Genomic DNA, 23923 nt, shown 5'->3' on the forward strand with positions numbered 1-23923 from the left:
GAGTATTTAATGAGATTAAGCAGGAAAAATCAAAAGTGGTTAGTCTGTATGGCTTGCATTTGATATTAATTCAGTGAGCATGAATCCCTTTTGTTGTATTTATTGGTCTCAATGTACTGTTTTTAGATGTCCATTAGAAACGAGCAAGCTCGCCTTTCCAGCTCAGCAGGCAAACTGCCTCGCCTTCCGCCTATTACTTCACCCACCTCACCCAGTTCAAAGTTTGACAAAAGTTATCTCAGAACCTACAGAAGAAGTGAGCATATGCAAGGACTCTTAACAAGCAAGCTGTAAGTGATTTGTAACTATATACAGTATATATAATATATGTAATATGACATACATGCGCGATGTACTGTTGTCATTTGACTACAACTATTAGAATCATTTTGTTGTTTCTTCACATGTATTATTTAAATTGTGAAACCCCTCAAACCTCATTATTTGTGGCATTTTGATAACAGTTGCCCTTAATTAGCGTAAAAAAATAACAAATTATGAATTGGTGTCGTAGTCAAATGACGTCATTTTACAAATTTTACCAATTGTTGCAGGTTGCAAGTTAAAACTAATATTTGGAAATATCACACAGTCATGCAGTTTCAGATAGAGGGTGGCGTTTCTCTCAAGTTTATTACTCCGGCTGGAGGCCAGGAGTAGTAAAATGGGCTTGATTTCTTTGTAGTCACAAATCTGCAAAATTGCGCAATCGAGTGACGTAATCCCATTGTGCTTTGCGTACCATCTGCTTGACCTCGACAGGGAAAAGTCGCCATTGCAAGTGAAGTCATTGATGCGGAGTCTTTTGTGCCACGGAACGGATTACAAACTTTCAAGGTCTTGTTTGTTATGTTAAACACGTAAACTTCCCTCTCTGGGGAAAGTACAGATTGCTAAAACCTTGGTAGTGTTAAGAAATCCATCTTTCTTTCGGGGCCGCGAAGACTGTGTCGCGACGCAGTGTGTTTTGAATACAAATCATGGACTTGATCAAGGACTTTCTGCGGCATCTCGAGACTTCAGAAAGCAAATGTTATGTATATTATTGCTTTGAATTTTAGATGACATTTTTACCATGATCAGTAAAAGAAGTCAAGTAAAAAATTATAAAGCCGTCCGCTGCAGTACAAGAAATGCTTTTGCGTGAATAAATTTAATTAAGCGTGCAAGGGTTGTTTCACGAGTTTTAAAATTGACTCTTTTGAGACCTTTTGAATACATTTCTTTGCTTCACCTTCTATGAAAATTAATCTGAAATAACGTTTCTTTCAAGTTTCTTTCATTTGTCCATCTTTAGTTCGATATTTTAGGTTTTGAAGATCTAGACATCGATCTGTTTCGAGACAGACGCGGTGTTATCTGATCATCTTTCAACGGCGACCAGACTTTTAGTTTTGTGTTTTATAAAAGATTTAAAAAATTACTCCAGTACTCCAGAAAAATGCAAACAAGTAGTTTGATTAATAGTTAAGTAAATGAAGAGCGTAGAAAGTATTACCAATTCAGTTTTTGGAAGGAACCATGTAGTTTCAGAGTTGTGTAAACAATATTCCAGTCTCCTTCGCAGCCGCTATTTGGTGGTCACGCAACGCTTCCGTGATTCGTAAATAACTCCCGAAAAACGCTTTTCTGCACCAAGAAGTACCACATTGAGATGGTTTTATTTTTTGACAAGTCTTCATTAGCGAGTCCTTACTCCAGCGGAACGAAATCCCGGTTTAAGACGTTTAACGATTCCCCGATATAACGATATGGTTTCGCCAGTCCCTTGGTACATCATTTATATATCGGGGTTCCACAGTATTGTCTAAGGTTACTGGTCATTTTGTTTATTTGTTTGCATTTAAGTCTTCACACTGTAAAACCACGTCTATATTCCTAGTTTTATCTAGGCAGCTTTTCTTTATTCTTTATAGGGAAGATATTTGTTTACAAACATTGTCTCTGTTATTTAAATGTTCGATAAATGTCCAACAAGTTCACACAAAAGCACATGAATAACGATAGGTGACGTCAACGATATCTTTGCTATTGTATTTTATGTTTTATTTTAGCCTCTTATACCCGGGAGTTCCGATACGTACCCAATCCCCTCCCTAATCCTCCACCCCTATGTCACTTCCAGGGCCGGAGTGAACGCTCTGCTAGCGTCTTGTTTGTTTCCAAAGAGTGAGATTTTGGATGGTGCAGGCCATCCATTTTGACATTAAAGGCATCACCTCTGTGCTAGGAGGATTCTGGCAGGACATTTTCCCCAGAAAACTTTGATAAATTGAAGTAGCTAAACATAAGACATGTTTTATTCTGAGAAGATTAAAATGGTAGCTTCTTTAATTGTCGACTCTTTCTTACATTCTGACTTATCTGGAGGTTGATTAATATTAATTATTGTTGTTGGTGAGCCTTAGCAAAGTAACCCCAGGGGAGTGACAGGGATGATCGAAGGATTTTTTTGGGTTTGAAATTTTCGATTCCCAGATTTTTGTGGGTAGGAAAATTTGGCAAGAATTTTTTTTAATTTAAGTAGGGATATTTTGGGGTATTTAAAACAATCTGAAGATTTGAGGAAGTGATGCTTTGGCTGCATAGTTCTGTGAATAAAGTACAAACAAATGTGTTTTGCTGTTGATTTTTTGGGGTTATGTTGGAAGCCCTCAGGATTTTTTTGGGTCTTAAATTTTGCCCCCATTCAATCATCCCCATCATTTGAAATCCTGAGTACCCCCCTGGGAAAGTAACACACTATTCAGGGAGTCCTGTGGTCAGGCTTTTAGCCAGGTGGGAGTCCAGGGATCCTATGGACAGCCACTTTTCAGAGACAATTAAATATGAATACCTTATTACATGAAATTTTTGCGACATGTTAATTTCGCGATTTTGAGGTGCACATATTTCGCGACACTTAAATTTTGCGATTTTGCGAAAATTTTGTATTTTAAATCACTTTAATTCCGCGTTTTTGAGTGAGACACAATTTACATTTTCTTAGCAATATATTTTGACATGCCTTTGAATTATATAAAACGACTTCATCGAAGGGACAATAACGCCAAAATTAAAAAAAAACGCAGGAGGGGACTTACTCTCAATAGAGAAGTTCTCAGAATGTCTACAAGTGAGTCAATTGACGACAACATCCATTTACATTGATTACTGACATATGCGAGTCACTTAATATTCACGTCAGTTCGCGACACTTATTGTTCGCGTCACTTTAATTTCGCGATTTTTTTAGAATCGCGAAATTTGTGAAATTAAAGTGTCGCGAAAATTTCATGTAATAAGGTAACTGTATATGGCACCTGGAAGATTCTGGGTCTTGAAAACATTTGTCATTATCCAATTTCAAAATCTTGCAGAAATTGTGGTATGTCAAAGCCAACTGCTGTAAATCTTTTGACAACTTCTTTCCTTTAGGTATGAAAAAGCATCCCAAGCTCAAGAGGATACTGAAGATAGTCTTAAGAGAAGGCCCATGTCAGCTGGTGAACCTGAAATGCCCTCACAGGTATTATACACATAGATCTATACAATTTTACAATTATACTGTATATCAAATATGTGTGACACACTACATGTTTAGTGTAAAGCTACATGTAAGGTACAAAACTGACTTTTGCTTACTGTAATGATTCAATTTAGCACTCCAGGGGCGCTTATTTACTTTTGGCACCTCAAGGGAGGGCGCTTATTTGAGACAGGGTGCTTATTCAGGACAGAGAGCTCATTTAATTTTTTTGAGAAACAACCAAATGTTTAAAACAAAACTTTAATAAATATTAAAATAATCAACAGTAACAGAAACTGTAACAGTAACAAACTGTTGAAATTTCAGTTATGTCGATGACTTCAGTAGGGGCAGTTATCCACAGTAAAGGCACTTAATATATAGAATAGGGGCACCTTCAAGAACGGGGGCGCTCATTAGCATGGGGCACTTATTGGAATAGAGGTGCTTATTGACAAAAAACACATTCAAAGGGGGCGCTTGTTTGGAAGGGGGCGCTTATTGGAAGGTGGGCGCTTAATTGAATCATTTTGGTACCTATTTTTAACGGACCACTGTATTTGAATTTCATTAATTACTGGTTACATTTTGTTTTGTTTTTTTCACCCGTTATTAATTTCTAGTTCGTTCTTTCATTTCTGACAAGCTGCACGTACACAAGACCTTATGAAATTGAGATCCATTTCGCAATGTACAATGTGTGTGTGTTGGTATGTAATAGTTAAATGTTGTTTTTTTCCTGCAGATGATGAGCACTGAGAGAAGAATCAGAGTAAGTACAGCACTGGCTCTTTATTTGTGTGATCTTTAAGGTTATGGTAAAATTATACAGTTGATGCTCTTGTAAGCAGACACCCTTGGGATGCAAAAAAAGTGTCTGTAACTGGGGCTGGCTGCTTACGAGAATGGTTCTCGTATGCGGCCACTAAAGGTGTAAGGGATAGATGGCCTCGTATGGGAGCTTGCCCAGCTATCAATAATGTAAGTGGTGTTTCGAAATGTAACCGGACGTGGATGACGACAAAACTAACACTGAAATATGGTACTGTAATTACTGTAAAATCATTGTGACGAACAGTGATGTGACTGTTGATTGATAAAAACAAGATACAGAGGTTGTTAATAGGATTTTCTTTGGGGTGTCTGCTTACAGGAGCTTAAAAACAATGAAATTGTGCAAAGTCGTAATCTCTGAATGTGTCCGTGGCACTTACGGGAATGTCCGCTTACGAGAATGTAATTTAATATAGAGTTTGTATGAAAGTTAAAACAGGGTTTCAAACAAGGCGGCCGTAAGTAGAACTGTCCGCTAACGAGAGTGTCCGTTAAGAGAGCTTCGACTGTAAGTCAAAACATTAAGTCACTGACAACAGTCCATTTCAGGACTACTCTCAACCAGATGATTACAGTCTAACAGTGTGACTAATGGCTAAAAACTGCTTGTGCTCGCTCGTGTTATACTGATAATTGAAGGCCTAAGCGCAAGAAACGCACTTTGTGTTTTGGCCAAATTAAAAAAATGTCACAAACAACTCCAAATTTCGCACGCAAGTTCGTTTACGTGTGCTTAACATTGATCTGTATTCAAATTCGCTGAATCTAGCTTCGTTTTTTAGAAATTACGTATGCAAAGAACAAAGGCGTTTTGCAAAGCTTACGTTCTCCACCGTCAGCCAGCAGCATGAGTTTTTCGACACATCGCGTGTAAATCTTTCCTTCTAGCGTTATTTAACTGTCCGGGGAGGTTGAAAAACGTGTCAGAGCCATGATTTTAGTTCCTATCCACCATTTTGAGGATTCGCTTTAAGAAAAGGACTGGACTGAACACATTGTGACGCGATGTCACCTGATAGACGTCACGTGAGAGGAAAGAGAAAAAAAAAATGGCCGTTTGTTCCTGAAAATCATTTGAAGCCTTTGGTTAGTTTTAGCGTAAGTGCTGCTGCCAGGTGGTTGAAGGACATCATTAAGTCTGAATACCCGTAAGTTTACAGCATCGCTCGAAGAACTGAGTGATGTTTCTGCCTTTGTTTTGTACAACAGCGCTGTTTAGCGCTTCGGAAAAACGTTGCACAAACCGAGGTAGTTTTGAGCCTGGCGTTAGAGAGTCTAAAACAAGAGGTTTTTTGCCGGGAACTTCGTCAACGCGAGTTTTGCAGGATCCGCTTGGGTGCTGCCGTATACCCGGCACGTTTTATGAGGTCCGAATAGGCGTAGAGATTTTCGTAGAGCTCTACGCTTCTACTTAGTACAGTTCTCACAGATAAGACAGTAGCTCTTGAAAATGCGTATAGCCGTAGATTAGTACAGGCGTTTTCATTCTAAACTTTTCGTTATCAATGCTTTACATTTTCTTTCTAAACTATTCACTTCAAAGCTCTACGTTTTCATTCTAAACTCTACGGTTCTACAGCTCTACGTTTTCTTTCTAAACTCTACACTTCTACGGCTCTACGTTTTCATTCTAAACTCTACGCTTCTACAGCCTAACGTTTCATTCTAAACTCTACGGCTCTACGGCTCTACGGCTCTACGGTTCTACGGCCTAACGTTTTCATTCTAAAAGTTCTCTACGGCACTACGGCTCTACGTTTTCATTCTAAACTCTACGCTTCTGATCTATAGCCTTACGTTTTCATTCTAAACTCTACGGCTCTACGTTTTCATTCTAAACTCTACGGTTCTACGGCTCTACGTTTTCATTCTAAACTCTACGCTTCTACGGCTTTACGTTTTCATTCTAAACTCTACGGCTCTACGGCTCTACGTTTTCATTCTAAACTGTACAGTTCTACGGCTCTACGCAGGGGCGGATCCAGGATTTTTCAAAGGGGGGTGACTGTTTACCAATATTTTTTTCGGGGGGGGGGGGGTTGGGCTTTTAGGCAGTTTTTTGAAAGTGGGAGTGCAAATGAGTTTGGATGTGAGGCCCATAGTTATTGGAGCTGAAGGCTCCATCCGCCTAGGGGGGTCTGGGGGCATGCCCCCTCAGAAAATTTTGAAAAATTGAAGCCTCTTAGACGTGATTTCCGCGATTCTGAGCAGCTTTATACAGCTGTCAATTAAGTTATTAAACCACTGTTTTTCCTTGATAATTTGGCAAAATATTCTTTCTTCAACTTACCTTGAGTTATATTTCGGAGAAACAGTCTAGTTCTTATGAAATGAACAGTGATTGAAATTTAAAGTTGACAGGCCACGAACTTACAGGAAAGAACAGATATGCGTTTCTTGCTTACCCACATGCGTGAAAATTTTTAGCCCTTGGCAAAGTGGCCTGGAGACAACTTTGGCGACTTTGCTTGTTTGTGAAATCGCTTCAATGCGAAAAAACGGTACAAACACTCGCTAAAAAAGATGTAAATGGAGAAGAAAATCATTCCAGCAAGGCTAAAACAACTCTCGAAAGTTAAGAGGAATCTAATTTTTTCAAATTATACACACATGTTTTGTTACATTAAGCCAGAAGTTCGTAAAACAGGCTGTCGAAAATCTCCTATTTTGGAAAAATGGCCTTTCTTAACTTTGAACGGCCGCCTGACTATGAAAGGTGGATGTACATTGTCCTTATTTTCTATTTTAATATGTTTATTTTCATTTTTCTGGTGGATCAAGGGGGGTGGCTAGCCACCCAATCCACCCCCCTGGATCCGCCCCTGCTACGTTTTCACTCTAAACTCTACGCTTCTACGTTTTCATTCTAAACTCTACACTTCTACGGCTCTACGTTTTCATTCTAAACTGTACACTTCTACGGCTCTACGTTTTCATTCTAAACTGTACAGTTCTACGGCTCAACGTTTTTATTCCAAACTGTACACTTCTACGTCTCTACGTTTTCATTCTAAACTCTACGCTTCTACGGCTCTACGTTTTCATTCTAAACTCTACGGTTCTACGGCCCTGCGTTTTCATTCTAAACTCTACGCTTCTACACCCTAACGTTTTCATTCTAAACTCTACGGCTCTACGGCTCTACGTTTTCATTCTAAACTCTACGCTTCTACACCCTAACGTTTTCATTCTAAACTCTACGGTTATACGGCTCTACGTTTTCATTCTAAACTCTACGGTTCTACGTTTTCATTCAAAACACCACAGTTCTACGGCTCTACATTTTTATTCTAAACTCTACGCTTCTACGGCTCTACGTTTTCATTCTAAACTCTACGCTTCTACGGCTCTACATGCATTTTCATTCTAAACTGTACACTTCTACGACTCAACGTTTTTATTCTAAACTGTACACTTCTACGGCTCTATTTTTCCATTCTAAACTCTACGCTTCTACAGCCCAACGTTTTCATTTTAAACTGCACACTTCTACGGCTTTACGTTTTCATTCTAAACTTGACGCTTCTACGGCTCTACGTTTTCATTCTTAACTCGAGGCTTCTACCACTGCTCCATTTTCATTTTAAACTATGCGGTTTTGCAACTTTAAGTTTTCATTGTAACGCCACGCGTCTACAGCTCTATAATTGCAAACTTAACGGTACCCTTCTACAGGTCTTCTTTTTTATTCTAAACTCTACGCTTCTACGGCCCTATGTTCTTATTCCGTACTATTCCAACCTGTATGCTTCTATGGGTCTACATTTTCATTTTAACTCGACACGTCTACGGGTCTACATTTTAATTCTTAACTAGAGCTACGCTTCTATAACTCTACGTTTACATTCTATTATTCCTTGTGTAATACAAATGAAAATTAATTTTGCCCGTTCTCAAACCTTGTGTTTATTGCCAAATAACTTCGTTTTATCGTCAATTTAAAATGAAGTGCTGTAAAAGCGTGCAGTTTAGAATGAAAACATAGACTTGTAGAAGTGTACAATTTAGAATAAAAACGTAGACCCGCAGAAGCGTACAGTTTAGAATAAGAACGTAGTCTCGTAGAAGCGTACAGTTTAGAATAAAAACGACTTGAACCGCAGAAGCATACTGTTTACAATAAAAAAGTAGACTCGTAGAAGCATATACTTAAGATTAAAAACGTAGAGCCTTAGAAGCGTACAATTAAAAAGTAAAACGTAGGACGTAAAAGCGTACAGTTTAGAATGAGAACGTAGAGCTGTACAACATTGTATAATAATAAGCGTACCGTTTAGAAAACGTATAGCCGTAGAAGCGTATAGTTTAAAATGAACACGCAGGTTTGTTGAAGTGTCCTTTACGCTGTGTACTTTATACTCTACGCTTCTACAGCTCTATGCTTTCAAGAGTCGTAGAAGCGTAGAGTTTAGAATGAACACTGACGTACAGAAGTAGGCTTGTAGAAGTGTACTATACGCTATGTACTTAACTCTACCCTTCTACGGCTCTACGTTTTCAGTTCATTCTAAACTCTACGGTTCTACGGCTCTACGTTTCATTCTAAACTCTACACTTCTACGGCTCTACATTTTCATTCTAAACTCTACGCTTGTACGGCTCTACATTCTCATTTTAAAATCTACGCTTCTACGGCTCTACGTTTCATTTTTAACTCTTATTTTAAACTCGCATGATTTCCAGAGCTACCCACTTATGGATTAGGAATCATGGAATGTGTAGAAGCGTACAGCTCTACAGAAATTTCTACGCCTATTTGGACCTCATAAAACGGGCGCCACTTGTGCTGCCGCGACAAAGTTGCCGAGAAGTGACCTGGTTTTAGACTTTAAAAAATTCTTTATATGTTCCCCAGGACACCTTCCCTTCGCAAAATATTTTCTGTGTCTCATTAAATATTCATCAATGAATCTATCGATTCGTGCGAACGAAAACCTCATAAGTTTATCTTGTTTTCGCGGGATTTTGTAGATGTGTGATGATGTAAGGAGTGGAGATAGAAGTGAGAGCAAGCCGGCGGCACTCAACTGAAAGCAAAACTAGTATAATGTGACAACAAGAGCAAACGTATTCAATCAACAATCAGTCTTTATTTCACTTTCACCTCGGCAAATTCAGTACAGCTAACGGTAACGGTAACAGAGTAGAATAGTCTTGCCCGAAACAACAAAAACTAGATAACTGCAAGCAGACTGCAGAAAAAGCTAGCTGCAAGCAAACTGGCGTGAAAGCTTACTGCATTAAAAGCACGATCTATAAAAGGTTGAGGCTGACTCTGATCCTAAACTTAACTTGAAACGGCTTAACTCCCTAATCCCTTGGGGTTAGTGTTAAACTTTTTTTTTTTTTTTTTTTTTTTGCGTTAGGGCTAGGCTTTTGCGTTAGGGCTAAGTCTGTAACCCTAATCTGAAACTCTAATCCCGACCCTATGGCCTTGGGGTTACCTTTTGCGTTAGGGCTAGGACTGTAACCCTAAAAGTTTAGCTGACTTCATCGTCTTGAGAAACAAAAGGTTTGTAAAAGAAAAGTCAAAAGACGCCGCGCAAGCAAAAACCTTGTCTTTTTTGCATGTGTTATTTTTCGAAAACGAAGGAAAGACCAGCAAAATTAAATACAGGGCAGTGTTGAGCACACGTAAACGAACTTGCGTGCGAAATTTGGAGTTGTTTGTGAGAATTTTCAATTTGGCCAAAACACAAAGTGCGTTTCTTGCGCTTTCGCCTTCAATTATTCTTCATAGTGAATAAATTATGTTCCAGCTTGATTCACTATTACCTGTGTAACCAATTTACTCCTGGAATTTGAGCACTGAAAAGGACTTACTTAAGTAAGTTGAAGTTAGAAATTAACTGAAATCTAAAATTAACTGCCACTAAAATGAAATATGTTTGTCAATGTTTGTGCTGCAGTTAAATTACCAGTTTATGAAGAAATGTGTTCAGGAAGGACCTGTTACACCGATGGCTGAAGATTGGTGGGATACCATCTTAACTATGATCCCAACAAAGTTGGTTGTGTCTCCACAACTGCAGCCGCACATCAAGGAATTGTATGATGAAGTTAAAGTGGAGTATGAAGCTAGTATCAGAAAGGCTATGGGTGAGTGTCAGGCTTGAATTCTTTGCTCCATGTTATGGTTACTGAAATGTTATTAATTTTATTAATAATAGGTTCCTCTGCATTGAGCAGAGTGTAATACATGTAGAATGCTTGAGATAAATATATAATATTCACTGAAACCTGTGATAAACATGTAACTTATAATCATGTATGTGAATGTGTTTATAGTGAGGTACATGTACATGTGGATGTAAATATGCCTCAAGCTACCTAACATTACATGTATACCTTGGGTATACTAAACACTACACATGTTTACAATGCATGTATCTTGGCAACCTATAGCTCAGTGTATATGACTTCATTTTGCACAAGGAAACTTTTTTGTTTTTTTAATATTTTTATTGAATATAAATAGTTTCTACATTTCTTACAATGAAACTGATAAACTGTTACTTTATTATAATTTTCATAAATATTCAATCTCCATTTTAAACATCAATTAATTGTAAAGAATGCCATTGTTATTTTCATCACCTTTCTTGTAGTTCAACACATTCTTGTCAAACCCAAGGTTAAAGGAGTTGAAGATGATGAAGATTTACCAGATGAAGTAGTGTAAGACCCATGTTGTATTTTGTTAGTTTTATTCAGTAGATACATGTATGCGATATGGCCTAATACCTTCCATCACGTTTAAACTTTTCTTAATTGAATTGTCACATAGTTTGGTGTTGTTGAATAAACTAATAAGTGTTGTTATGTGTTTTTTTTTTTACTTTATCCAGTGGAATTGATTACTCCAGTCCTTGGAGAGAGAGTTTCAATGCATCACGGGAGTCCATCAGGCAAAATCTTCATATCCTGCATCCCTCCATGCAAACAATTTTGGGAATTTGCCAGAGTAGAAATTATTCAACCATGTTGATAACTGATCAATCAAATCTCAGGTAAAAGCTTTAAAGTTAATGTAGATTGACTATGTGATGACTATAGATACTTTTTGTGTCTAGTGCGAAACGCAGACACAATGCCATAATGCTAAAATTTTGGGTAAGTGCTTCATATACAGCAAATTATGACGTCATACTAACCAAGTTACACTGAGGTTTCTCTTATGTGTCAGCATACACGAAGTATTTTGCGGTATTCTTCTCTGGGTAATAGTAATCGATAATCACTCATTATTGCTTCGTAACTCGAAGTAAACAACCGATGACAACATAGAACAAATGGAACAAGTCTAATTTGAGATAATTAATACTACATTATTAACTATATGTCAACAAACGTCAACACAATGTGCTCTCTTGCTGTCTGTTAACTCGCGTGCGCTCAATTGAGGTTTTTTTTTAGCGTCTACCCATGGGCAAATAGTACATGTAGATGCTAAATCAGCTAATCAGAGTGCATGCTTTACTTAGGTTGTGCTACAAAAAATGATAAGTACTACGTCTACTCCAGAAAGCCTTCCTAGATCACCTTGCACCTGTTTATTATTTCTACCCGTATTTCTTTGCTGCACTGTTGAAGCCTGATATTTTGACCCTTTCTCCACACCTCTAGTCTATGCCAACAAAATCCTAATTAATGCGCTACCGTGACCGAGCAATACAATAATGCACAAAGCTCAATAATGCTCAGCATTAGACACATGTACGCAGTGCGGAACCTATTTTTTTGCAACATAAGTCAGACTACAAATTCATAACTGATACACATTGTTTAAAAAATATATTAAAAACTGTTCTCAGTAATTTTTAGAGTAGATGGCTAAGATATAAAAGTAGGCGGCCAGATAAGCATTTGTTTAACATATATAGGAGCCGCATATCACCGAAAAGAATTAAGGCAGCTCAAAAGCCAATTGAAAGTACCTGGTTTTTGCTGGTTGCCAACACTTTATGAGCACCCTGACTATCTTGATGCTGTATTACACAATGTTAAACTCTACATGTACAGGAAATTCATGCCAAAGGAAAGGTTTTATCTTTTAGTTAAAAATTTAGAAGCAGAATTCCTAAAACTGTGATGTCTACATCATGTCATTGTACATGCAGCATTTTAGTAACGAATATGTGTTATTATGTAATTTGCTTGTCGAGTTTGACATTAATGTAATAATAGTAATAGGTCCCCCACTAAAATTAATTTTTACCCTGGTGATGAGGTCTGTGGATGTTTTTTTTTTTATCCGTGCAGGGCTCAGGGTTCCATTGAGTGTGAGCACCTCAAAAACAATGTGACTCTTGACTGTGAAAAGACTGAAGAAAAGCTGATGCATAGGTGAGTTTAAGTGAGGCAACAAACCATGTCGGTTTTAGTTAATTTAATTAATTTGTCCTGTCAAATCAGTCAATGCATATAAATATAATAATTATAAACTGTTGTGGTGGATTTGAGGTAAATTCTATTTTACATCAAATAAAAGCACAGGCTGGCCGGCCAGTTCTGTCTAATGGAATAAAGCGCCATTTCTGTGGGGACTTTTCCTTTAAAACTGTTTGATAAAAGTCTTTTCAGAATATTTCTTGGATAAATTGCAGTTTATCTGTGCCTGGGATGGAAATATTTTGGAGGTGGGGGACAGTGTAGAGAAAAATAATTACCAAACAATAGTGGTCTTATAACCGTTGATTTAATTACATAGTGTTGGACGCATTTACTTTGTAGTTAGACAATAACATGAGACGAGATGAGATATTAATTAGTGTCAAAGTTGTTGCTATTTGTGCAACAGGAGTGTTGTTGAGAATGTTTGTCAGTTCTTGTAAAATTCAGAGCTTTTGAAGCAGTTTAATGTTTATACCCAGCATGTTTTATGAGGTCCGAATAGGCGTAGAAAGTTTTGTAGAGCTCTACAATTCTACTTAGTACAATTCTCACAGATAAGACAGTAGCTCTTTGTTGTTTTCATTCTAAACTTTTAGTTACGAATGCTTTACGTTTTCTTTCTAAACTCTTCACATCCATAGCTCTACGTTTTCATTCTAAATTCTTTTCATTCTGACTTATCTCTACGCTTCTGCGACTCTACGTTTTCATTCTAAACTGTACACTTCTACGGCTCTACTTTTACCTTTTTTTTGTTTTCATTCTAAACTGTACACTTCTACGTACGGCTCTACGTTTTCATTCTAAACTCTACGCTTCTTAATGGCTCTACGTTTTCATTCTAAAGTTTATGCTTCTGCGACTCTACGTTTTCACTTACGGCTCTACATTTTTATTCTAAACTCTACGCTTCTACGGCTCTACGTTTTCATTCTAAACTGTACGCTTCTACGGATCTACATTTTCATTCTAAACTCTATGCTTCTAAGTTTTATTTTAAACTCTTATTTTAAACTTGCATAATTTCCAGAGCTACCCTATTTGGACCTCATAAAACGGGCGCCAGTTGTTAACGTTTGTTAGAAAATTTGTAACAATAAAATTTTACTGTTAAAAACAAATCGGTGCTTGTTTTACCAGACTTATAATTCATGGTCATAATTCATCATAACACTTTTATAATAGTCTGTGGACTCACTAGGCTTCACCTTGTGGATTCACTTGACTAGCCTAATTTTGACATTAGGTTGCAATTCATGATCATAATCAGTGATACATACAAAAAGCTAACTTTAATTTTTTAGAGGTAGTTTGAGTACTTGTAACAATAATTATTATTTATCACCAGTTCTTTGATTTATGAGGAATGTAAGTGTCATATTACTAGAACATGTTGTGTTTTTTTTATTCTTGACATAAACAATTCACTTTTTATCTTTCTCTGCATCAGTTGGTTTCCGGAAGTTGTGAATGTCTTTATCGACAAAAACATGTTGAAGCATCTAACCTCTTCACAAGCTGACTCATTTTACAACAGTGTATCCACTCTTGTCTCTAACCAGGTATGCCCAGTGGAACAATTTACAAAAATTGATTTGAACATAACAAGCAGCAAACAATAAAATAATTATTTTTTTGTAATTATTTGTGTATTTTTTTTTTGTTACATTATTAGCTGAAGGACCTGATAAACAGAACCATATCAGCATGGGAAAGCCTTTTTTTTGAGGAGAACAAAAATCATCTACCACTCTTCAAGATGGAGTTGATCTTGGATGATGATGATCACATGCAATTCTATCCTGCACTTGGTGACGTTGAGGCTGCAGTATTGCATGTTGTTTCTGCAGTCTCTGGAACAATGCAGAATGTCCCAACAGTACAGGTACAACCTACTGTGTACTATAAACTGAATGTTGAAGAGGAAAGACTATCCAGATAAGAGAGGTGCCTGAGACAGGTTAACAAGGTCATCTAACTGGCCTGACACATCTGTAAAAATCTCCTGATGACTTGATGTGGGTCATGCACATGTATCTATTGACCTATCAATTACAATTCCTCATTATATTGACACTATAATTATATGGAACTCTTGATAATATACCTAATATCTAATCAATGTACAAAAAAATATTTGGAAGAAAGTTTAAAAGTTGAAAACTGAGGAAACTGGCTTTATTTGGATTTTTACAACCATCCTGGTCTGTATATCCTTGGGAGAACTTTGTTGATTTGCTATTAATTAACCCCCGGCCATGGCCACTTGTTCATGGGAGAATATTAATGTAAGCAGAAAGTATTTGCACGATTTACTGCCTGGCATTTCCATATTGACTAATAAAAGAATCAATAAAACTGTTTTTTTTTTTTACCTTTCTTTGAATAACCAGTAAACAAGTTGTGATCATGTGCATTAAGTTATTGACCATGTGTTGGTGATCATTAGTCATGGTTAGCAGGCGCCAACACAGTGACACATGTGGATGCTGCTGTGGATAAAGAAGTTCTGTCAAGATGCATTAAATTCCTAAAAGATGCTGTCAACACTAACTTACAGCAGCCTATTGAGTACCTGCACTCCTTTGGTGAGTAAACCATCAAAACAATTTGGCCTTGCCTCAGTGTAACTTCTGTGTTCTCCTGATGTCTGGACAAAATAGTTCAGAGTCTCACATTTAAAAGTGGCTCACACTAGCTTAGCTTTTCCTGTCTTTTGTATTCTATTGCTAACAGCTAGCCCTGAATGGTGTGGCTAAAAACATTTTTACTTTAAACTGGTAAATCTTTAATTATAAGTTAGTATAGTCAGATCCAAATGACATCAAAATTTGTTGCCAGGCAAATTGAAGAGGGGAAAAAATTAAAAAATGTAGAGCTGTAGAAGCCTAGAGTAATCTGTAATAAGATTTTTATTTTGCAAAGTACAAATTTTCATTTTGCAAAATACAGACTTTCATATTTTCGCAAATTACATAATTTTCCAAAGTACAAATTTCCATTTCTCAAATTATATTTTTTTGTTGAGCAAATTACAGAATGACATTCTGTTCGATTCTTTTATTATGAGTCCTTATTTCATATTTTTAAATATGCACATTAAATGTCTTTGCAGATAAATACGCTGCTCTTGTTTCTGGGGAGGCAGCAGAACATGTTAAACAGTTCATTTCAAGTGAGAGTTCCTTTGACGATTACACACAGGTAATGGTTTTTCTACTCTGCAGTCTTGTCTAAATTCTTTCAAGAGCACAGAAAGTTGGTGCCACTGTTTAGTATAGACAATCAGATTGTAGATGATCAAAACTAAACATAGTTGTCAATGAAAAGGCAAATTGGGAAAGATGCCTACTCAAAGTTGTACATGTACATAACACACTTAACAATCCCAACTGTCCTTGCTGTGAATTACACTGGAGTGAACATGTATGGACCTACCTTGAGATTGAAATTATGTTAAAGTGAAGTTAAAAACTCCGTGATCCGAAAAAAGAAATCACTACCAAATCACTTTTTCTTGAAATAACTGTCACATTCAAAAGTCACTGATAAATTTTCTTCAGAAGTTTCCACCATGCTATCAGTTTAAAAACCACACTTGTGTCACTCGCAACCATTCATTCTACAGGGTGTTTATTTTCAATTTCTTATTTTTCAAGAACTTAGGCTTAGGTCTTAGGTCTTAGTTTTCTAGACTCCCTGGGAGAGCTGGCAGCTAAGTTTGATGGAAGATTGAATTGGCCTAGAATAACATCAGAAATTAAATATCTATATGTTTTTGATTGTTAAAATAGCTTTTCACTTCTGGTTGCAGGAAATTGAAAAGTTTCGTTCTCTTGCTCGTGAAATCAATTCACTGCCGACTGTGGCACACTTTGATATGGTTCAATTAGACTGCGATGATTTGAAGAGAGGCCTGGCTAGTAAGGCTAATCGCTTTGCTGATCAGTTGCTGCAAAGGTTGGCAGAAGAACACAGGACAGAAAACAGAAGGTGATTATTCTTTTTTGTCATTGGTGTGTGAAGCTATCACGTACTAAGATGATTGACTAATGTTTTTGATATAACATTCAGACTGAGTTACCAACCTAAAAAATCCTTGGGCATCGCCATTGTTGTGAAAAACCCCAAGAATAGTGGACCAAAAAGCTCTGCTGATTCAACCATTAAAATGTGTCAGATAACCAACCCCCCCTCCCCCCTAAAACACCCCAAATTGGTAAGGAAAATAAAATAAAGAAGTTAGAAAGCATGTACTTATAGCACTTTCCTTGGACATGACATAATTTACAATAGAGGAAACAATGCTGCAATTTGAAATGTGTGTATTCTGTATTTAAGTGTTGAAGATGTGTTGATGATCCATGGTGATATTTTGCAGAATCATCTCTGAATTTGAAGCAATCAGAGAACGTGCTCTTACAAAACCAGAGGACACTCGTGAAATGATAGACATGCTTCAATTTGTCAAAGAAGCTAAGACAAAGACCCTAGTCAAGCTTGACAGTGACATCAAGGTTAGTCTAAAAAATCCCTTTCTCTTTGGTATCTGTCTTTCATATTACAAGTGAAGCTGACTGTCTTGTGTCCATTTGTTGCAGGAGTCATTCAACAGGCTCTCCTATCTTTTAGATGTTTTCACATTCACACAGGATGATATGAGCCTCAACTCTACAGTACTTAACTGGCCAAACAATATTGCTCCCATCTTTGACCAGAATGATGAGGTAATTGAATTTGTACAAATGGAAATCAGCTCTGTCATTATTTTAAATCTGTGAATTTCATATTCTAAGAATTAGCCTCAGTAAGGAAATGGGTGACCACACGAGGCTCTGAAAAAAATTATCTTCAGCTGGGTGGGATTTAAATCCAATTGCAATCTAATCCATTTCCAATTAAAATAGTATTGTTTGTAGCGAGGTAGATATGAGGAATTCAATTACAATAGATTGTGGAGCCATGCAGAAGTAATGTTATACAGCTGGAAATGTCTGTGGTACTGAAACTAAAACCATAGGTTTCTTTTGCTGCATTAGCCGTAGTAAGGAAATGACCTTGTTGGGATTTTGACCTAGTGCTCAACATTGTACCATTTGCATATATCTTGCCATGACTTTACAACTTAATCCACCAAACCAAAAAAGATGACTGGCACATTTGCCCATACTTTTGAGTGTGTGAAAACCCTAAAAAAAGCTCACAAAAATGCACATTATGTTGTTTGTTTGTATTTGTAGATTGTAGTTGCTTCTCAGAAGAGCAATGAAAGTGCACTGATGGAAAAAAGAGAAAAAGTTATGTTGGAGCTTGACAAGCTCAAGAGGTACAATTAATTAAGTACATGTATGCCCCATTACAGCCATTCTATTATTATTATGTACAGCTGTAGTTCTAATGGAACACTGAAACATTTAACTTTTTGAATAATTTGTTTTAATTTCCTCACTATTGTTTTAATTTGTTTTCAACTTACATACCTTCTAGTGATACAGTGATATAGTACACCAGTGTTGTATAATTTTTGGCCACTAAGATTTTGTACTGTTTTGTTTGTACATATTTTAGAAGTTAGTGGTTTGTTCTAAACAAAGCTTCCTTATACGTAGGAACCAAGCTTATGCTATTAAGTGATATAAGACTTTAGTAAATACACTGTACAATGGTAAGATACATTTTAGATAAGTAGGTGGTTATGTTCTGATAAAAATAATAATAATAATAAAATAATAACAACAACAACAACAACAACAAGTTTACTAGAAAATTTCAAGCCTAGTGAACTGTTTCTTCTTGCTCATGGTTTTTGTTTTAGACGTGTGGAGGAGTTCAAGGAGTATGGTGATATGGACATGATGATGCAGTATGTAAAGGAAGTGCAGACAGTTCAGAAGAAACTCAGTGACAGTATTGAGGCTATTGGCTTCATCAATGAGGTAAACTTATCCATTTATTTGGTTCTTGAATCTCCCTTAGTTAAAAAACCTATTTTATACTCAAAACTCAATCCCTTCTTCTTCTTCTTCTTCTTCTTCTTCTTCTTCTTCTTCTTCTTCTTCTTCTTCTTCTCCTCTTCCTTCAAAAAAAAAAAAAAAGAAAAAAAAAGCCACAGTTCAATTATTTTTAATGCACTGGTATATGTTTCTATGTTCCACAGAAGTTTTTTTAAGTCTTGTTTTAGGTAGCACAGTTTTAATTTCCGTCAAATTAATTTCTGTCTCTCTGGCACAGAGTTTTTATTAGTTAAGAGTAGTCAGTTACCGACATTGAATAGCTGTCATTTTATGCACTTTACCCATTTTATTGTCTAGATTGTGCTTCTTTTGTACTGCAAAGTAAAGTTGTAGTTCCTCCCTTTCACTGTTAGTTTCATTACCAATTTGTGGCCTATGTTAACCTTTTGATGTTTCTGAAGTACTTCTTCAAGAAGGAATGTTGATGATCTTTTTCAATTTATAGGAAGAAGAGTTGTTTAAGTGGGAGCAAACAACATATCCTGAAGTGGAGGCTATCACAAAAGCTATTGAGCCTTATCAAAAACTCTTCACAACAATTGTCAAATGGCAAAGAGCTGAGAAAAAATGGATGGATGGAGCCTTTCTTGAACTTAATGCTGAAGCCACAGAGGCAGAGGTAAAGCAGCTTAATGTGCAGTCTGGGACTCCCATCTAATACCTATCCCCTATCTAACTCTCTATCTATCTCCTAACTGACTCTCCATCCTAAGTCAGCATATCTGTCCTATAACTATGTGTAACTAAATGGCAAGAGCTGCACATGCTCAGCTTTGTACATGTTGATACATAATCAGAAGACCGTGAATCACACCGATGTGTTATTGATTAGGTTGAGGAGTATGGCCGTGAGATGTACAAAATTGCAAAGGTGTTTCAGTCAATGAAAAAAGAGGCTGAGAAAGAAAAGAAAGGTCACAGAAGAGTAAAGGATTCCAAGGAAAAAGAAGAGCCGGAAACAGAGCTGGCTGCAATAGTAGTTGCACACACAGTACAGCACCAGATCAGAGAATTCAAGGTACTGTTGTCTAGTTAACGTCTGAATGATGTTTTGCTTGATACAACATTGCATTCAGTCCACCAGTTAATCCATATCACATTTAAATAGTTTTGATCAGTTACTATATCGATGTTGCAGTAGTTGTTGTTTGTTTATTTGGTTTTGTTTTGTTTTTACCAGGAACACATTCCTGTCATCAGTGTTATGTGCAATCCAGGAATTCGCTCTCGACACTGGAAAGCCATGTCTGATATCATTGGGTTTGATATCACACCAGACTCTGGGAGTACTTTACGCAAGGTTCTCAAATTCAATCTGAAGCCGTGCATGGATGAGTTTGAGGGCATCAGTGCAGGAGCAAGCAAGGTAAGGCAAAGCTTTCTATGAAATTCCATGTGAAGAAGGGAAATGCATGGATAAAAAATATATTACCATGTCATGGCTGTGGGACAGTTAGGTAACTGATTGATCCTGACAGTCATAGTCACATCCTTGCTTCAAAGTTTAAGCTGTGCCTGTTTAATCGAAGCACTGGTACTGACTGGAACTGGGGATAGTTCATTAAATCAGTTAATATATATTTGTTAAATTAATTTTAACATCAATAATTGGATAACGATGGCCTTATTCTCCCAGAGGAGATTTAGGATATAAGTCAAGTAAGTCAATTGCAACTGGATAACAGTCATAATTCTAGAGCTAATACAGGTCTACGTCAAAAAAAAGCCTGACATCTGGAAAGGATGAGTTAGATTTTCATTCTTTTCAAATGAGAGTCATTTGATCTTCAGAACATAAGAACATAAAAACATAAAAATGACTATGAGGATGATGATGTTACTGATCGGGTCATTACTCTCATAAGGAATTCTCTCTGGAGAAAGCTATGCTGAAGATGGTGGATGAATGGGACAGTATCCTGTTTAATACAACTGAGTACCGTGATACTGGTGTGTCCATCTTGGCTGCTGTGGATGAAATCCAGACTACACTTGATGATCAAATTGTTAAGACCCAGACCATGAGAGGATCTCCCTTTATCAAACCATTTGAGGCAGAAATAAAGGTACAAGCCCATTGAACATGCTCAAGCTTTTGAGGGTCATGTGGGAACCTTCAACCTCGTTACTTTGTATCTTATGCACAAAGTTTGCTCAACATGTGACGATGTAACCTTGACAGTGCACAGGGAATAATGCTTACTGCATGTTATATGTCCTGACACGGTGGTTAACATCAGTTTTACCTCAATTTCAAATCTGTTTGGTAGGAAACTTTTTGTTTATCACAACAGTAGGTAAAACTTTAAGTTTGCATTTGGTGGATTTGAAACCATACTAAATTTAAATCAAATAAGGGTACCTTAATTTTTGTTTTTCTGACAAAATCTTGTGTTATTTGTACAATAGTGCTTACTTAACAGGAGCCACCATGTTGTAATATCCTTAGACATGCTTTATTTTCCACATAAATATTAGTGGCTCAGACAGTCTTTAGAAAGATGAAAACTGTACTTTGGGAATAGCAAGAAAGTCACATACCCAGATAGTTGGTAAAAACTAATAAAAGTCCCATATGTAAATATTTTACACTACTTTATTTATAAATGGATGGTTGTTTTTATTGTTATCCTGTCTTTAGTCCTGGGAAGAGCGTTTGTTAAAGATGCAGGAAATAATAGATGAGTGGCTAAAAGTTCAAGCACAGTGGCTGTACCTAGAGCCCATCTTCAGTTCTGAGGACATCATGCAGCAGATGCCTGAAGAAGGACGCAAGTTCAAGACAGTAGACAGGAACTGGAGGGACATTATGAACTATGTTTCCAAAGATCCTAAGGTAAACAGCATGGCTTCACAGACTTTCAAGAGTAAAAATGCTGTTTAATATATGTGCGTGGCGCCTATCTAGGCAATATTCCAGTTTTTTATGCCCATGCAGGACCTGTTTGTTTTAATGGTGATTAACAGTGACTAATGTCAGCAGGTATGGTTTTTATTTGTGCCATTCAATAGCATTTTCCAGCAATTTTCATTTACAGTTTGATATTTCTAAAGTTAAAAATGTAAGGCAAAAATAATATCAGATAAATGAAGCTAAATGATTATTGATAAGTTGTAAAACTTGTTTCTTTACAATCAACATTGTATTCTCCTGGTTACCAATTTAGGCACAGGTACCCCAAGCTCTATGGGAGATATAGACCGTGTGACCTTTGTTCAGCGTTGTGCGAGTGTTACAATTTGAGCGTCACGGCGGCCGTTGCGTAACAGCGAAATTATAAGGATTACATTCTCAGTGTTACACCAATATACCTGAAAACATGTACCCAGTGTACCCAAAATTTCCTCTCAAAATCATGAAAAATACCAAAATTTGGTAAAACACCGTATATTTTAATTATACCCATAAAAGGCCCAATTTTAGCGTAAAAACACTGGATACCCAATTTAAAATCCCCCTGTATACCGTATTACCTAAAAACCATGCCCGACCCTTACTTGTTTCGTGTTCAATATTGAAATGCTTTTTAAATCATTTTTGTGTAAGAAGTCCAAATAGCATTCCACAATTAAACTGCAACTGCAATCGAGAACCAAACTATTACTGCTGATATTTTCTTTGATCTTTAACTGTACAGGTATAGGATGTTAATCTTCTTAAATCATGCAAAAAACAAGAAGCGTCCCTGTATGTGCATTGGCTACATTCTCAGTTCATCAATGTTATTAACGTTAATGATCCATTAAAATGATTTCAGGTCCTGTCTGCCACTTCCATGCCAAGTATGTATGACAGATTGAAGGACAGCAACGACTTGCTAGACCAGATCAACAAGGGATTAAATGCTTACCTGGAAAAGAAGAGGCTATTTTTCTCCAGGTTCGTCAACTCTATTAACTGCTGAATAAATACACCTTATTCGATGGTTTAACATATAATACGCGCGGATATTTTGCGAGTTGCGTAGTATTTTTCCGAGCCCCTACTATAGGGGTGAGGAAAAATACGAGCAATGAGCAAAATGTCCGCTCGTATTATATGTTAAACCATCGAATAAGGAATTTATTATTCCACTAATTTTTCCACTTTGTTTTGACCGGTATTCCGTAAGTTTGTCCGCCCGTATTTTTGCCCTGTTCTACTGTGTAATAACGTGGCATATTTTGCGCGTAAAGTGGCGCAATAGTGGAATAGTGGAATAATAAATTGTTTTCTTTGAATGTAGCCTGAGTACACATAATTCACTCCCTTCGCATGCAAGGCCGAATTTTGTTGTATCATGCAAACATTAGTTGTGGGAATACATGGTTTTGGAGGCATATTATTAAGGCATACAGAGTTAGAATACATGTAAGTTAATCTCGTGGACAGGTACATTTTTTACCTTCTTAACTGATAAAGCCTAGCAGCAAGCCGTGAAAACGTCATGATCTACATTGTATCCTAAGTGACTACATTGTGCAACAAATAATAATACACATTATGATCATAACCTGTACACAATGAATAACATTTTTCACCGACTTTTTGACAACAATGGAGAATCGTTTTCACAACATTTTTTTAAGTAGTATTTGTTTGTTTGTTAAATACTTATTTATTTGTGAACACTCTATGCAGATTTTTCTTCTTGTCTAATGATGAGATGCTGGAGATTCTGTCAGAAACAAAGGATCCTTATCGGGTTCAACCACATCTCAAGAAGTGCTTTGAGGGGATTGCTAAGTTAGAGTTTACATCAGCTTTGGATATCACTCACATGTACAGCAGTGAAGGAGAAAAGGTTTGTTTGTTATTGGTCCTCTCCTGGACATCAAACGAGCTGGAAGGGAAGGCCACAGGGGTGGGCACACAAACCATTGATGTGACTATGGTTGAATGTAGTGAAATATTCATAACAATTTTAAAAACACAAATAAGACTTAAATTCAAAATTCAAAGTAAACTTAATAGATACGCCATTCTTCAAACTGCTGAGCTAATCGTATACGACAAATTTAAAACAGTTGAACAAACGCTGTGGGTCTTTTTTCATCTGCAACAGGGTATCAGTTTTCTGAACATCTGCACAGAAATAGGTAAATAATAGTCTAGCATAGACTAGACAAGGTCCTTAATACAGGCGGTTAAAAACTACTTTTCATACTTTTTGACAGTTTATGCACTTACATT

The 23923-nt window shown here is 36.8% G+C and overlaps 1 protein-coding gene across 1 annotated transcript in view; it reads left to right on the top strand.

The window, feature by feature from the left end:
- The window catches only part of LOC144653143 (dynein axonemal heavy chain 12-like), a 54344-nt gene that overhangs the window by 2096 nt on the left and 28325 nt on the right, over positions 1 to 23923 (top strand). The window contains exons 2-24 of the mRNA XM_078513062.1: positions 127 to 290; positions 3418 to 3508; positions 4254 to 4280; positions 10252 to 10441; positions 10951 to 11020; positions 11191 to 11352; positions 12605 to 12688; positions 14187 to 14298; positions 14412 to 14621; positions 15186 to 15324; positions 15852 to 15940; positions 16551 to 16729; positions 17118 to 17253; positions 17338 to 17463; positions 17977 to 18062; positions 18552 to 18672; positions 19196 to 19369; positions 19583 to 19768; positions 19931 to 20116; positions 20616 to 20816; positions 21392 to 21586; positions 22509 to 22630; positions 23372 to 23534. Coding sequence (XP_078369188.1) covers positions 127 to 290; positions 3418 to 3508; positions 4254 to 4280; positions 10252 to 10441; positions 10951 to 11020; positions 11191 to 11352; positions 12605 to 12688; positions 14187 to 14298; positions 14412 to 14621; positions 15186 to 15324; positions 15852 to 15940; positions 16551 to 16729; positions 17118 to 17253; positions 17338 to 17463; positions 17977 to 18062; positions 18552 to 18672; positions 19196 to 19369; positions 19583 to 19768; positions 19931 to 20116; positions 20616 to 20816; positions 21392 to 21586; positions 22509 to 22630; positions 23372 to 23534 — 3213 coding nt within the window. The remainder of the gene's footprint in view (positions 1 to 126; positions 291 to 3417; positions 3509 to 4253; positions 4281 to 10251; positions 10442 to 10950; positions 11021 to 11190; positions 11353 to 12604; positions 12689 to 14186; positions 14299 to 14411; positions 14622 to 15185; positions 15325 to 15851; positions 15941 to 16550; positions 16730 to 17117; positions 17254 to 17337; positions 17464 to 17976; positions 18063 to 18551; positions 18673 to 19195; positions 19370 to 19582; positions 19769 to 19930; positions 20117 to 20615; positions 20817 to 21391; positions 21587 to 22508; positions 22631 to 23371; positions 23535 to 23923) is intronic.

Source organism: Oculina patagonica, chromosome 5 (assembly GCF_052425735.1).
Source record: "Oculina patagonica isolate OP01 chromosome 5, crgOcupat, whole genome shotgun sequence".
Lineage (NCBI taxonomy): Eukaryota > Metazoa > Cnidaria > Anthozoa > Scleractinia > Oculinidae > Oculina > Oculina patagonica.